Source organism: Drosophila novamexicana, unplaced genomic scaffold, assembly GCF_003285875.2.
Source record: "Drosophila novamexicana strain 15010-1031.04,08,12 unplaced genomic scaffold, DnovRS2.1 tig00000858-arrow-arrow-pilon, whole genome shotgun sequence".
Classification (NCBI taxonomy): Eukaryota; Metazoa; Arthropoda; class Insecta; order Diptera; family Drosophilidae; genus Drosophila; species Drosophila novamexicana.
The window spans coordinates 179,277-195,564 of record NW_020824829.1 but is presented as its reverse complement, the minus strand read 5'-3'; the positions used below and the strand labels follow the sequence as shown (position 1 = coordinate 195,564).

The window sequence follows — 16,288 nt, the reverse complement described above, 5'->3', positions numbered from 1 at the left end:
AGGTAGCAAGCCAAGTGAAATTCCTGCCATGGAACGTAATATTATTAGCAGGGGCCCCAACCACCTGCCCGTTTCGGTGAGCTGTATAAATATTGCATTACAATAATTTGCCTCGTTGCTGGTCGCGAGTTGTCGCTGGAGAAATTGCGAATTGGATTTCATGTTAATGCAATGTCCTTATCGCGGAACATGTCCTGCATTTGGGGGAATGGGTTCCCAATGGGTTCATTTGTTTTCTGTTTGCCTTGTTTTTATTGTTGTTGTTAATTGCGATGATGTGGCGCAGTTCATGTCAGAGTTCAGTTGGAGGGGGTTTTTTTTTTACTTTTTGCCAACAATTTGGCGTCTGTTTTGCCCAATGAATTACTGATTTATATCGCCTGCGGCGCGTGCATTCATTGAATATTCAAACACTTTGGCTTACTTTTGATATGAATATCAACTTGGAAAGTGTGTACATTAAAGTTTCCTTTTTATTTGAATGCAATTGTGGTTTACAAATATGTAATGAATACATTTATATAATTTTTTTCTCTTTATCTCTTTTAACTTTGCGTTTGCACATTCAATATACTTTAATAATGCTTTCTAATGCATTCTGTTAGACATACATAATAATAATAAAAGGTAGTTATAAACAACAGTTTTGTATTTAAAAAATAAAAAAAATATTGTAAACATATGGGCATATGTATTTCTTCAAAAACGTTATGGATAGCTCTGTAGAAAATATTGTATTCTTCATATTTAGTCATGTGGCCTTCTTCAGCATGTCCGTCTCTATAAACTTAAGTAGGTAGGTAGTATAAAAGGTGTACTGGATGTGCTGTGTACTTTGATTTGTTGTTGATTGTATGTTGGTGGTGCGTGGTCTGTGTGTGTGTGTGTGTTGGTGAACTGTGAACTGTGGTCTGAAGCTGTGTGGCTTTTACTTCGTAATTGTTTAAATATAATTATAAAATCTACTGCGTTTGCTGTTGAATTTCAATCTTCTCGACTGTCATGTCTGGATTCATAGCCGTCGCTTCCTGCAAAAATAAAATTGAAAACATTTTGAATACCCCGTACTTTTGTTTAGACTGTCGTTTCAACTCACTTGTATTGCCTCAGCCAAGGCTTTGTCATGATCAATTGGGTCGCCATCGGATTGAATTGTTATTTTCTGCTCCACACGGGTTTCAACAATTCCATCGCGTTCGGTTTTGTACTGTTGGCAAATAAGAATATAGATAAGTAATGTTTTCCAACCTCAGTTAACAACGGTCTCTGATGTAACTCTCCCGAGTCCCTAATAAAAGGCCATATTAATTGACTTTTAGGTGGAATTACTGTGCCAAAAGTCGACTAGTTTGCCTCTAGATTATTTCTAGGCTCAAGATGTTTGAATGATTTATATATATCTGTTGTTGTTCGATTTTATACAATGCATAGCATATTACCAATGTGGACAAGAGACCAATGTATAAAATGTACAGTGGGGCGCATACGAATACAGGAAATTTAAGTTTGGTAAAGTCAAACAAAATCCTACCTCCGAATACTTACTAACGCTTGTTCAATGTCGCATTGCTTGGGGTAACTTACGGTAATCGTTTCCACGGTGCGGGTTTTACTGCTCACGGTTTGCGTAGAGATGATCTCGCCATGTCCTGAGTAGCCAGGCGTATCCTCGCCGAGCACCACTCTGGTGCTTTCAACGTGTGGGCCAGCGGATGTGGTTGCAGAGCTTGCATACAGCGGAGATTTCTGTGGGTTGAGAGCCAAAATGTTAAAACAATGGTGACATAATGCACGCTTTTCTATATAAACAAACATAAGCTCCAAAGGATTGTTAAACATTCAATTGTGTCTACTACAAACCTGGGTGTCAGTGCGTGCCACGCTGGAACCATCATATGGCCCATCGATGGGTGTGCCAGAGTCGCCTGAGCTGGTCGACGACACACTGTCGCGTCTCTGATACTTAATAGGAGCAACATTTACAATAACAACGGCAATGCAACAAATGAAATACAATCAAAAGTGAAATTAAAAGTCTGAACAAATCAGTTCATGCAAGTTAAAAAGTACAGCCATGCGATGCGAGCCCTTCGCGAAATCGATTTCTTACCTGATCGCCACTCGTTACCGTTGCGGTCGTCTTCACCTCCTGGGTGACAACGCGCTGCTGCTGATTGTTCGGGTCTAAGGTGCGGGTGGTGGCAACGGTCTTCTCCTCAAGCTGTTCCGTCTTGGCGTTCTTGCCCAGATCTTCGTGCGTGGTGGCTGTGCGGGTGGTGACCGCGGTGGCCGTGACATAGGCGCCACTTAGATCGGTAGGTGTTGGATCAGCCTAGGTGGGTGGTTACGTGATTGTGGTGAGGTTAGTGCGTAATCAACAACATTTAACGTCAGCAACGAGAACAGCAAAGGCGATTAGCAATAAAGGCATAGAAAGGATAAACACAAATTAAACGAGGCAAAATGAAGGCATTCTGATTAAGAAAGAAGCGCGAGAGCTTGTGCCCAAAACGTATTAAATTTCACAACTGGTGCTAACCTTGTGCTCCTGTGTCGAGTAGGTCACCTCGCCGGTGCCCAGATTGCGCACCTCCTCCTCTACGTTGTGTGTGACACCGCCATCGTTCTTGGTAAGCACCTGTTTCGTTGTCGTCTTCACCACAGTGGGCGTGCTCACTGGCTTGCCCAGCTTGCTGCCGGCGCCAGCTTGGTTCGACGTGCTTAGCACAATATCCTGGACATTATCACTGCCGTACTGTTGGGTCATGTCGTCGTCCGAGCTGCCCTCAGAGTCGCGACGAAGCGCACCCTTGCCAATGTGCTTGACGCCGTCGAAGAACTGTTGTCGTGTGATCGGCACCGTCTCTGTGGTCGTTTGCACCTGGGCCTGTTTGCCAAAGTGCGAGGGATCGATCTGTGCGTAGTTGAGAATCAGCTTGCCCGTAACTGGATCAGTGACAGCTGTCGCCGGATCTATGTCACCCGTGTTCGGATCGATATCGCCATACTCGCTCTTAATGCGGCCTGTCACGGGATCAATTTCGCCAGTCAGGGTCATCGTGTGGGTTACTGTGGTGCGCGCGCCAGCGAACCGTGGATCATTGGGATCGACCTGTACAATTTCACCAGTTACCGGATCAATCATATTATAAACATACACGGTTTTGTTGAAGAACTTAAGAACACGACCAGACACGGGATCAATTTCGCAGGTCTCTGGATCGATTTCCTCTGGGCGACCACGTTCGTCTGTTTTCGATATGAGCAAAATGCGTACGATAATGATCTTGCCCGTCTTTGGATCAACGCGCGCCAGCTTGGTATAAACCTCGCCAGACTCGGGATCCACCTGAGTGGCGGCATAAAGCGGTTCACCGGTGGCCTTGTCCACTTCGCCGGTAGCGGTGTAGATCTTGCCAGACGAGGGCTCGATCTTGATGGTGTTCGGGTCGAGCTTGGTCTGTTTCTTGATCTCATGGGTCTTGGGATCGAGGTAGCCGTAGATGGTAATGACGTAGCCCGTTTTGGGATCCACGCTGCTGGAAATGTACTGCTGTTCCTTGGTGCTGGGATCACTGGCACCGGTCGGCACCCAGATCTGGTTCGATTTGGGATCAACAATAATGTCCTTGTCCTTGGCGGCGCTGACCTGTGAGATTGGTGCCTTTGTCGCTGGATCCACGCGCTGTTGGACGATTCGTAGTGAAATGATGCGTGCGTAATCCTTGTCTGGCTTGTTGTTTTTCGGATTGATTTGGTTCTTCAACACAATTTGACCGGTGGCTGGCTCGATTTTGATGTCACGTGTTACTGTCTTGCCCGACTTGGGGTCCGTAAAGGTGATTGTGTGCTTGACCAAATCGATTTGGCCATACTTTGTGTCGATCTTGCCCGCCTTTGGGTCAAACTGGCCGCCAGATGTTTCCACCTGAGCTGTTTTGGGATCGATAATGTTCTTCTTCGAATCGAATTTGCCAGCTAGGGATGTAACTTCGACAATTGGATCAATTTGCTGACCGACCTCAATAATGCGGCCCTGGTTAGGATCTATCTTATTCGTTTTCGGATCGATTACGCCCAGTATGGTGATTTGGCCAGTGCCAGGATCAACCTTGACATTCTTGGTAACCACAATCTTGCCAGATTTCGGATCAATAGCCTTAAGCTCGCCGGTGCGTGTGTTTATCTCACCATATTTTGTATCCAACAAGCCTGAGTCCAGGTTCAAGACACCAAGCGAGCGCTCGACTTCGCCGTTAACAGTATCTATCTTGCCCGTCGCGGGATCAATGCGGCTTGTAATGACGGTCAGCTCTACAACTGGATTATCCTGTGGCGTTATGCATACAATCTGGCCCAAAGTCTCATCGATACGCCCTGTTTTGGGATCTGAGACGCCTGTGACCAAATGAAGATTGCCCGTCTTTGGATCCAAATCGCCCTGGAACAATTCTTTTTTGCCTGTCTTAGTATTCAGCGCCTCCAAAGTGCCAGTCTTGGGATCAATTACGCCGTACTTGGTATCAATGCGACCCGTCGCTGGGTCGAGGATGCCCGTCGAGTGCTCGATAGTGCCATTTTCGGCATCAATGCGTTTGGTCGCCGGATCGAATTTCGAGGTGATGACCATAATCTTAACGCGCTTTTTCTTGAGCTTAGCGGCAGCCGCGGCTGCTGCGGCAGCGCCAGCTGCACCAGCAGCAGCGCCAGCAGCTGCACCAGGACCCGCACTCGCACGAGATCCAGCTCCAGCTGCAGCTTTTGTTGGCGAACCAGGCTTTGCACCTGCAGCACCAGCTGCAACGCCCACATAACCAGGTTCCTTATTGTATCGTTGGGATTCGAGGAACTCGGCCGTGGGATCAATAATTGGCTTGTAGCTGCCGCGTGCACCAGAGGCATAGCCCTGCTGGCCTTGCTGACCCTTCGTGGGCGAGTACGAGCGCTTCTGGCCATCGCTAAGCGGCACTGCCGCGGCGTCCACAGCGCTACCCTGCAGCTTGGCACGCGTCGTTGGCGACAGGTTGCCATCCTGCAGCAGTTTGGCTCTCGACTTGGGCGACAGCTGACCGCGGTTAAGCTTGTCCTGGGTGCGGGGCGACAATTGGCCGGACTTGATTTTCTCGGCGGTCTCCTTCAGAGCATTTTCATTGCCTGGCGCATAGTTAAAGGCCAGCCCGATTTTCTTTTGCTGCGATGTTGGCGAGAGCTGCTCTTGACCATCGGCACCTAGTTGCTTGCCACTATTTGGATCCTGGTCGTAGCGGAAACCGCCGGGCGTGTACGATTTGCGTGTAGGGCTACTGGCTTTGCCATCAGCATCTACGGCATACTCATAAGGACGGGTAACGCCGGGCGTTGTCGAGCCGCGCTTTTTGTCACCATCTCTATTGGCATCGCCTTGCTCTTGCTCGCCCAGACCAGAGGTAACCACCAAACCAAGACGGCCCATTTCCTTGTCCTTGTCCTTGCCGGACTTGTCCTTGCCATCCTTTGACGGTGAACCGCTCTTGCTCTTGCGACCCGACGAAAATATACCAACACCCTGTTCCCCGATTCAGGCAGCGCAATATCACGGAACGCCAATAAATCAAAAGTGGAAACATAAAACGAAACAATTGGAGGGGGAATACAAAATTAAAATCAAAAATAGATGGAACTTATAAGAAAATTGGATTAACTACTAAAATACAAACTATCATTACTTAGGAGCTGAACTTAGGTGTGGTTGGGCTTGGGATGGGACTAATTTGGTTGTATATACACGAGCGCGGGCGCAAACAGTGCGAAAAGGTCTTACGCTGGGCAATATCATAAGAGTTTAATGCTAAATACTTATCAAATCTTATATTACAAAAGTCGTTATATCTAAAATAATTTTATAATTAAATTTTGATTACACTTACACGTCTGCCAGATGTATCCGATTTTTTAGAATCGTTAAGTTCGTCATTTCCTGTGGAGCAAATCGTTTGGATAAATATATCTCTATGTATGTATTTAAGCTCTCTAATTACCATTGACTCCACCTGCGGCGGCGGCTGCAGCGGCAGCAGCTGCTTTAGCCGCCTTCTCGGCCCTTTCTCTCTCTTTTTGCTCTCGCTTTTCCTGCTCCTTGCGCTCCTTTTCTTCCTTTTCCTTAAGCTTCTTTTCGCGCAACTTTGCCTCCTTCTCGTCATCCTGTGAGATAAAATAAACGATGTTTAAAATCGGACTTTTAGCAGTTTTATAAAATAGAATAAAGACAACGCTTACGAAAACATGCAACAAAAACAACTGATTTAAAGGTAAGATAAAGCGTCAAAAATGTTAATGTATTATCTGTATTATTATACAATTAATGCAGTGATAATATCATACAATGTTAATGTAGTTTTTGCCAAACCCTTATTAATAATGGAGCGCAAATGAGGTAGACATTGAGAACTCAAATAGAACTAAACAGATCAAATTTAGATTGGATATATGTATTTAAATCAGGATAGTATAGTTTTATGCAAATGTAAATCAGACGAAACGGCTTTTATTAATAGAAGAGAAGATATGAGGGCTGAATAATAGTTTTCTTGCTTTATACAAAATTTACCATAAGTAGGAAGTCCGCGTTCAAAGGCTTCCAGAGTTAAGGAAAAGGCAATTATGTAATCAAAATAAAATTAGCATTAAAAAGGTTAGTAGGTAAATTATAAAATAATATAAATATATAAAATAGTATAACTTAAATTGCTTTCATATTATACTATGCGCAGGTCGGAATTGAATATACACAATTTTTTTATCTATAGATAAGCTCACAACGATCAAAAAGAAAGAAAGCAGAAGTCAAGCCAAAGAAATAAAATCTGGAGTAAAGTGGTTAGGAATAAAGGAATCGCATTCTTGATACGATTTTTTAAGAACAGTTTTTAAACAGTAACCTGAGCGAGAGACGAAAAATCGGCAACAGCGGACGCTGCCTCGGCAGCGATGTGGGTCTCATAGTCTCCCTCGAGTGAGCTCTGCGAGGAGGCTGAGGCTGTACCGGTGCTCGATTCACGGATTAACTGGTTAATTGGTTATTTTATTATACAGGGTTAATGTCAGGACAAGTATGTTTGATAGGAACGGCAAGATTGGATTCGATTCGAGCAACGAGCAGCAGGACAACGGGCACATTTTGTCATTGACAATGGGGCACACGATAGTTGTGTGTGTGCGCGTGTGCATGTGATTTGGTTTGTGAGTGAGAGTTAGTAACAAACCGAGAAAAAAGTAAAGTAAAAAGAATATCTGGTTAACACTCCCATAAATTGTTAAACATTTGGTATTCAAATCAAGTCATTAACAACGCTGACAGGCTGGCAGGCTCAACAGCTAAGCCGGCTAGTTACCTTGTCCTTTTTGTTCTTAATGGGGCTACGGGCATGTGGATCTGTGTCCATGCTTCGATCTCCACGATGGTCCAAGGTGTTGCTCTTGCGGGCCACCTTCTCCTTTTCAGCTATAGCCAGTGCTGTGCGTACAGATTCTTTGTTAGTTTCTGAGATATGAGTTTGGCTGCTAGAGTTTAGGGACTTGCCATCCATGCTGCGAGATGAGAGACGCGCTCCGGATAGCGCCCTGTCGAATTTGGGCGCCGTGCGGTCAACGGGTGTCGCCTTGCTCTCGTAGTGGGTGCGACCCGAAAAACGGTACTTGGAGCCAAAGCGTGGGAACAACGTGGACCTGGTGTTCGGCTCTGGTGTCATCAGACGGAAGAAGGTGTGATGCTCCACGCAGGACTTCCACAGCTTCTTGGCGGCACGATGATTAGCAAGCTTAAAACCGATGGTGGATTCGTATTGCTCGAATTCGCCCGGTCGTATCTTGATGTAGAAATGGTGACGCTTGTACGAGATCTTCAAGATCTTGGGCCAAGCGAAACGGTTAATGCGCAATCTTCAAGAAATGATGGTTGATTGATTATTTATATCGATGGAAATTTTGGAGCTACGCACTTATCGCGATAAACCAACAAACCGGACGCACACACACCCAGCATGATGTCCACGCCCTCAGAGTCCTTAGCTGGATGCAAGTCCACACCGTACATGGCCAGTTTCTTGGCGTTCTCGAGATAGTGTAGCTCTGCCTCCGCGGGCGATTGACCTCTGTGCGAAAAGTAGATGATAGAACAATCGTTTAGGCATTTCGACATCAATGGGTGATATTGCTCAGCTTACTTGTGAGTCTTATGCAGATCCATGACTTTGTCCTCAAGCTCTGATGTCTGATTGGGTGCAATTTTAAAGTCCTTCAGATAGGCGCGTGTCGGCATTTCCTTGGGATCATAGTCGCCCATTTCCGACTGCACAAGGTACGAGCCGAGGAGAGCGTGAGTGACAAAAGTGCAGGGTAGACGACCTTCTAGGATGTCATTGCGCACTTGCAGGCATAAATGGTAGCGCGTGATGTCCTCCTGGAGCTGTGACGGCTCCGGTGGATAGAACTTGACTGCGAACGCAAGAGGCCAAGGATCTGTGCGAAAGAACTTCGCCACGGGCTTCTCTAAATCTAGCCAAACACGCGGATCGGTAGGCGTATCATAGGTCAAGCCAAAGTAGTCCTTCTCAATGATATTCAGACCAGCGCAGATCGAGTTCACCAGGTCACGACCCTTGGCTTTGCGCTGTGTTAGAGATAACGTATGGAAATGAGATAAGATTACGGCCTGGATTAGACAAGGACTACTCACATCAATGGTCACGTCCAGAATGGAGCCATCGAGCAGTGTGACGCGTGCCAATGCGGCCTTCGAGAAGGTCGATGAGCTGCTCTTCGGCTTGCTCTTGGTTGGTGTTTCCGGTTCCGCTGGCGCGGATGGTTTAATTTCCGCCGGCATCGTTCTAGACGCTCAGCTACGCAGACAGTTTGCTGAATGCAATCGAGGAGGAGAGAAACGGCGCTGCAAAATGATACAATCAATAATTGAGTCAACAATTTGTAGATGTGCCAGGAGGAAGCCTGTACAGCCGGATGTGCCCACTGCAATCGAGCGAATGCGTGGTCTGCAGAACTGTGTCTGGACTCGCCTGCTGGCGCCAGCAAACTGTCAGAAGCCCCTTTGAGCCACCCCAAAGGCCCATGATGTCATGCGATGACATTATTCGTACGAGTACTCGCATTCAGATTCGCATTCACATACACACTCATACTTACTTGAAACGAGCTCAATAGTTTCTGCAGCGGATTCTACTTGCTGTGAGCGTAGTTGTTGACGAGCTGTGAATATAAAAGTGTACTATTAAATGCTTAAGCCACTCGAGTTCAGACTGAAATTAAAGTTTAACTAGCGAAAGCCGCAACCTCAACATAAGCCCAGTCAAAACAATAAAACCAGATGCTGACCAACGGCCATAAAAGAAGCAACAGTATTTTGAGGCCAGATGTGTGCGAGCTGGAAATTATTTGAAGTCAGGCCGGTTTTAATTAAATAAAAACTTCACGCCCCCACAACTCCCTTTGCCAACCTCTGTAGCTTAGAGAAAGTGTGCAGAACTCTCCCTGTATTTGGTATTGTCTTCTTAATCCACTCGTATATGCTTAAGTGTTAAGGGTTGTTAACTAAATCGACCGTGACATAAGATCCACAAACTCTATATACATATACATAAATATCGGGATTGTGTAAGATTGTGTTAAGCCGGCGATGCGAATCAGCGTCATATGGTCGCATTTACTCTTGCCTGAAACCGCAAGTAAAGAACTTCTATATTTTATTGCACAAAGAATATTATTTTAAACATTTTAGCATGTGGTTTCTTGTGGTTTAACGCTAATAAATGATGCTCTATCGCCTTAAATCGACGCACCACACCCAGCCAACATTCGAAAATTAAAGAGAGAGAGAGAGAGAGCGAGAGAGAGGGGGAGAGCATCGGGGCAAGTGATCAATTGAATGTTTAATTGATTTTAAATTTGTTGCACTCTTTATTTTCTCGATCTCGCGTCATGATCGCGCAAGTTACATGTGAGGCAGAATCTTCCCGACCGATCGCTAGACAGGCTGAACCAGTTTTGATCAAGGCAACCGCACGAGGCACGCGGCAGTCGGTTTATAGCAAAAAGCAAATAAAGCTGGAAAAAAAAAAACTAGATTCGAAATCCTCTCAAAGACACCAAAATAAAATAAAACAGCGCGTCACAATTTCGCAGTTGGTGGCGTCATCGTGCCTTCTAAAATGTTCCAAATGTTGAGTTGCCAGAAAACAGCCAACAGACAGCCATATAATTATTTTTATTATAATATCAAGCGGCTTGTGCTTGTGTTGTGCTTATTTTCATCCACTAAATGCGAGCGGCAACAGTAGCATTCATGTTTTGGGCAATCTGTTCCCACAGTTGACATCATCCATATTAAGTCACCGGGATAATTATTAAGTACGCGCCACCGTACTCCAAATCGGCAGCACATGAATAGCATTCCGGGCGATTGACAGTGAAATGTTTCGTCTCTGGGGCCACAATTCACCGATTGATAGATGCGAGCTTGGAGCATGAATCACAGAGCGCGAGAGACGGAGAGAGAGAGGGAGGGGATTGCAATTTTTATATTTTTTTAAGATTGCAATTGCGAATGTTATTAACACATTAAATATAGTATGCTGGGTGCTCTCGAACGCGCTATGATTTATTTTCGTATCGCATTAATGATGACATCATCATCGAGAGGAATTTCCACAAGTTATTGAAATTGTTCTATTGCTGCAACAATATTTTGCGCAATATTTTGCAAGACGCCGTCGACACCCAAAAACAGAAGAATGAACGCTTCAATTGAAGGAGGTCGAGGTGAAATTCATCAAGTAGCTAAAATGCACACACACGCAGTGTATACACACACGATCTGCCACGAGCTGGGGCTGGTACGCCGTCTGACGTCTGGGTGTGCTTCTAATCATGGCGATGTTGCCTCACTGTATACCACTGTTTCGGGGCGTGAGCAAAAATGTATCTACATACTTAAACTTATAAAAAGACCGACTGTGGCAGGCAGAATTGAAAAGCATGTGATCAGTAAAAAAACATAGAATTGTATACTCAAAACTCCGAATGAGTTTCAAGTTGTTTCAGCAACTTTTGAATACACATAAATATTTGTTTGTTGTATGCAAATTGCTTGTGTAACATATTGATAACAAGTTTTGTTGAATAATATTCAAGTACGCAGTGTACTTGAAAATTGTCTTAATACTTTTTCCAGTCATACTTAAATTAACATCTTTTCTCTGGCATACTGTGAAGTTGAAGTGCGTGGAATGGGAACGGAATGCCAAAGGCTGGCAAAGATTCGCTCGGACTGCGGCACTGGCGGTCAATTCAATTAAGTTGGGTCTGGGCAGCGAGAGGCCGTAATTAAGTTTAATTTAATACAACTTAAATCAAATTCAATTTACTCGGACAATGAACAGTTACTCGATGAATATGAACCTGAGCCCCAACCCCAACCTCAACCCGATGAGGTGGCTGCCCTCCCGCGTGCCATATTCCGTCATGGCATTAGGTCATCTGAAGTTGGAGCTGTTGCTGCTGCTGCAGTGACGTCAGTTTTAGAAGGTGTGTGTGAGTATTTGCAACCGCTATTCACAACTGCCAGTTCACAATAGAGGGGTTCATATTAACGCGTGAAATGCACAAAAGTTGTAGCTGTTCACCTGTTTGAAGATCATCGAAGCGTTAAGCAATAAATTGTATTCAAAATATACAAAAATGTATAGAAAATGAGTAGAAGAGTTGCGGGCGGTGCTCACATCCGCAAATAACCAGGTGTAGCACTCCAATCAAAAACGGTGCGGGCAACTTCCGCATGAAATGCTTTCGCACAACAAAATGTGCATGATGATGATATATAAATTTATGATCTATACACAAGTCCGACACTCAGATGTTTATACGAGTGTATTTTTGGGTGTGCGTGCGAAAGAAGTTGTTTGCTTCCATCAGACACAAATATTTAAATAAATGGGTCAATCGATATTTTTGCCTTGGGTGGGATTCACACACTCATTTTTGCTGCACTGAATCGGAAGTTGGCGCCATGTTTGCGGTTATCGCCAAAGCGAAGCTGACAGGAAAAACGGCGACATTTGCTACGATAAGCCAGATCCGCTCCAGTTGCATTCCCAGTTCTAATCGACGGCCGAGTTGTAAATAGTTTGCACTTGTTGACCAGTGCTAAAAGTGGATCGGGCACTTGGCCACTTGGTGGCTTCTCTACTCATGCACTCGATGCGGGTATGCGTCAGCGGCTTTGCTCGATGGCGCTTGACGAATCGCCGCCCGACTTCTAAACATAGCCCCCAACCAAGATTGCTCTTGCTGATCGTATGTACTCGATTTAGAGATACCCTGTGCAGCTCTAAGGTGCCGAGTACGAGTACATGCCAAAAGTTGAAGTCTACATCCCTATTTCTAAATATACTTTAGGGAAGCCTCCTTCTGCCTGTTGCAAGCATTTGGACTTAAGTAATAAGCCCTTTACAACTTTTCAATGGGTGCAGGGTATAATGAAGCAAATCAATGCAACTCACGCCCTAGCATTTTGCTATTTAAAGTATTCAACGCCTCTAGTTTATGTAGCCAACGAACTCGGGTCGGCTGCCATGCAGCCGGAGAGTTATCGAACCCAGACCCACCCACAAATAGACGCCAGCTGGGGCTGGCAAGGCGAGGCGGTGGGGGGAGTGGGTAGTCCCACTAAACCAGTAAACAAACCAAAATACACAGCAGGCTCTTTAGTGACATAAATCATAGCGCCCCCCTCGACAACAATAAAAATCGATGCGACAACAAATAAAAATAGAAAATTCAATGCGAAAATGTGAGCGTGCCTGTATCTGTGTGTATGCGTGAGTGTGTGTGTGTGAGGGGGAAAGCGTTTAGCTTGGAGCAAAAAGCTGTTTTCGATCTGTTGGAAAACATGGATACATTGGGAAGAGTAGATTGAGGGCGGTAACAACTCGAAAATAGCCCAATCTTTGAAATCATGAGGGAGCATCTGCACTGATGTATCAATAAACTTGGCTGATGTGGAAACTCGGCGCAATGTGGCAGCGCGCGTTGCAGTGACCCAATATTTTCAAGTTAACAGCTACAGTAAAGCCTGACTTTGGCTAAGAGAGCCATTCGCTCTCTTTGGCTCTCTTCTAACGCGGCGACACACCTTGTTCTCCCACTACAACCGCCGCTCTTGGCGTGTTTTAGTAGGCGCGAGGGGAAGGGGGCTAAACTTGCCTCGACTGTGGCTTTTGTTGAATTCAGGTTTTTCACGGTGTTTTTCACGTTTGGGCCCGTGTGCTTGCGTGTGGTTAAGTCTGTTGGATCTGGCTCTGGTTGGCCACAGTTTATTATAATTTTTTTTTTTTTTTTTCGACTCGCACAGTTTACTCTTTTGTACAGTTATTAGCATTTGCTTTGCTCGTTTCCTTTATTTGTTTGTCTGCTGTGTAGCCAAATTCTTGGCCAAGCAATAACCGGTTTCTAATGCAAGTTCTTTCATTCTCCCTCCCTACCTCTCTCTCTCTGTCTTTTTGAGAGTCTTTAACTTGCATTGGCGAGTAGGCTTTTATTGTTATGTGTGCGTACATGTATGTGGCTAGTTGTACTATTTGGGTCAAATATTGTGTCCCAAATCCAAGCCACGTCCGCGTCTTCTTTATAAGGCTTTCCATTTATTGTGAAAATTCGCTTTGATGAGTGACGCATAGGTTATCTATGCAGAGTTACCTGCACCATTCATAACTGATAGTTAGCCTCGATTATTTGTACAAATTCGCACTGTTTGTTTAGGAATCTTATCGGGCCATGTACGTGTGAGTAATGCTAGCCTTATCACACATAGTGCAATGGCCAAAAAGCTTTCAGACTTCCTTCGTTCGTTTGGCATTGATATCAAACAAAATGCCAATAGAGAAAAAGCACGGAGACGCACAAAGTTTACGCTTGATAAGGAATTAACCTGCCTAACGATCAATTTCCAAGGCAGCTGTTGGTTTATTTTTGTGCCAGTGACGTCGACGCTGCCGACGCCGGCGCCCCTATTCGCTAGTCAGCGGCGGGCCTAAACAATCTTAACAGCAATTTCCACTAGCGTTGCGGTTTTCCATCTTTTAACCAGACCGAAAATGTTTTACTGTGTCGCATTTCATACATTCGATCGTATTGAATTAAATGGGGAGGTTTCTACGTTGCACGGATAAGGCGCAATAATTACTTAGGCACGCACACAACTGTATACAGTGAAAACTCAACTAACGCACAGATTCCTTCATTTTACAAGAACAATTTTTAGTCCAACTTATTTAAACAAATCCACATCTGAAGGAGACAACAATTTCCAAAGAAAACAAAATATTTTTGATTAAATGACAGCAAAATCTTGAAAAATTTACAATTTTAGTTTTTTTTTTTAAATTGCTGAGATTTGCCTTTTCTTTCTATCACCTTTTGCGATGCAGCAACAACAAAATGGGAGTCGCATGTGTCGGGTCTAAAGAGGTTTCACTGTAATTGTATCTCATGCGGCATGTGTTGAATGTTTTGATGTGTCTCCTTGACTACGCGCCATTCCCTTGCCAATAAGAATTTGTCGACTTTCCGCCCCTGCTTGTAGCAGTGACCGAAAGCCAAATGCGAAACAACTGAGAAAAACACAAAATGCGACAACGAGTGAGATAGCAACAACAACAAGAGCAACAGCAAAAAGAACTCGTAAAGTAGCAAAAGAAACAGAAAAGAAAACGTACAAAAAGATACACCTAAAGCTTAACGAAGCTATGGCCAAAAAGCGACAGCGTCAACGTTCTCGCTCTCTTCCACTCGCCACTCTACTGAGAGCGTGGTGAGAGAGTGTTTAGCTTTTATGTGTGTGCCCGTGTGCGTGTGCGTGTGTATGTGTGTGTGTGATATGAAGTCATACTGTTCTTGCTGTGTGTGTATGTCAAAAGCATAAAATTATTCGGAGACGGAGCAGGCAATCGAAAACTCTGACCACAGCCCAAAAAAAAAATAGCTTGTGTGCGAGCTAAACAACAGTTAATGGCGCGTTTGCTGTTGTTGCAATGGAATGAGACCACATACAGCTAAATGGAAAATTAAAGCTCAAGTTGAAGTTGCCGTTACTTACGAGTAAGCTGTGCTCTAATTTTCAGTTATTAATCCACAGGAAGCGTTGAATACTTTGCGGCGCTTTTCCACAATTACGTTTTCGTTTGTTTTCACTTTTCACAAACGCCTGGCAGATTTTAGTTGACTTTGCACATACGCAAATACACACACACACAGCTGCACACCAAATACATATAAGCAAATTCTTGGCCACTTTTTCTATTGAATACAAAAAAAGACAATTTGTTGTTTTTGTCGTCGTCGTCGTTGAATACCTGTTGAAAATTGACGTTGAGTGAGTAATAGAGAATAGTAAAATAGAGAGTGAGCGCAGTAATTGGGTGGAAACTAGGCGTGGGTGTGTGAAATACTGCACTAAGGCGGTACCAAAATTGATGTTGTACTATTTTTATTTATAAACACAAAATTGCGCGCGAATTTCTGCAACTGGCACTCAGATGCATTGATTATTTTTCTGGCAATTCTCTTGCCTGTTTTTATATTTTCCCTATTGGCCTGCGGCGGCTAACGTACCGTGATAAAAATATTCGAAATGCTACGCACGAAGAGCAAACTGGTACTGAGATATATTTTTACATTGAAGCGGCAGAGTCACAGTCGCAAAGCAACCACTGCCTCACGGATTGAGTTAGTATGAAAAGAGAGAGAGAGAGAGAGAGAGAGAGAAAAAGAGCGCGCATGACGTCATGGCTACAAAACGTAAGCGTAAGTGCCCACCTTCTGGTCTAGATGGCAACGCTCAACTCTCAACTGTTGAGCATCGCTCACAGCCTGAGTTTTACATGTTGTTTACTTCATTTAAATTGTACCGTTATTAATGAAACAACGTTAATTTAACTTATATGAATATGAACAATACTATTTATTCTACTGTTAAATCTAACATAACAATTTACAATGATTGTGTGATCTGAGAGATCTATTGGATTCGCATTCGAACTCCTCCCATTCTACGTGTCTTAAAAAGGCGCCTAGCTAGACGATTTGGATGATTTCCAAGGGTTATGACGTCCATGACTTTGGGTATGCCTAGGTCTCTTTCCAAATCGGAAGTTCGCATGTACCAGGGGGTGCCAGTCAGCTATGTGTTAAGGAAATAAAATATTTTAAAAGTAAATAACTCCTGTTTTTTATTTTAAAGCGC

At 44.3% G+C, this 16,288-nt stretch overlaps 1 protein-coding gene across 7 annotated transcripts; it reads right to left on the bottom strand.

The window, feature by feature from the left end:
• Positions 1-476: 476 nt before the first annotated feature.
• Positions 477-15,433, bottom strand: LOC115764451 (protein 4.1 homolog). 7 transcript variants are annotated; one of them, XM_030707461.1, is made up of 17 exons: positions 15,143-15,430; positions 9,178-9,240; positions 8,714-8,923; positions 8,202-8,647; positions 7,977-8,129; positions 7,559-7,917; positions 7,371-7,492; positions 6,918-7,043; positions 6,587-6,613; positions 6,018-6,180; positions 5,907-5,956; positions 2,540-5,545; positions 2,111-2,332; positions 1,861-1,962; positions 1,585-1,746; positions 1,097-1,207; positions 477-1,028 (listed from the first exon to the last, which is right to left on the bottom strand). In XM_030707461.1, exons 3-17 carry the CDS (start codon positions 8,858-8,860, stop codon positions 963-965), a joined length of 5,262 nt encoding a protein of 1,753 aa, XP_030563321.1. In that variant the 5' UTR covers positions 8,861-8,923; positions 9,178-9,240; positions 15,143-15,430; the 3' UTR covers positions 477-962. The 7 variants fall into 7 exon arrangements, with proteins under 7 accessions (XP_030563321.1, XP_030563326.1, XP_030563322.1 ...); XM_030707466.1 differs by having other exon boundaries at positions 2,540-3,112; positions 15,143-15,420; XM_030707462.1 differs by lacking the exon at positions 1,861-1,962 and having other exon boundaries at positions 15,143-15,432.
• Positions 15,434-16,288: the final 855 nt, after the last annotated feature.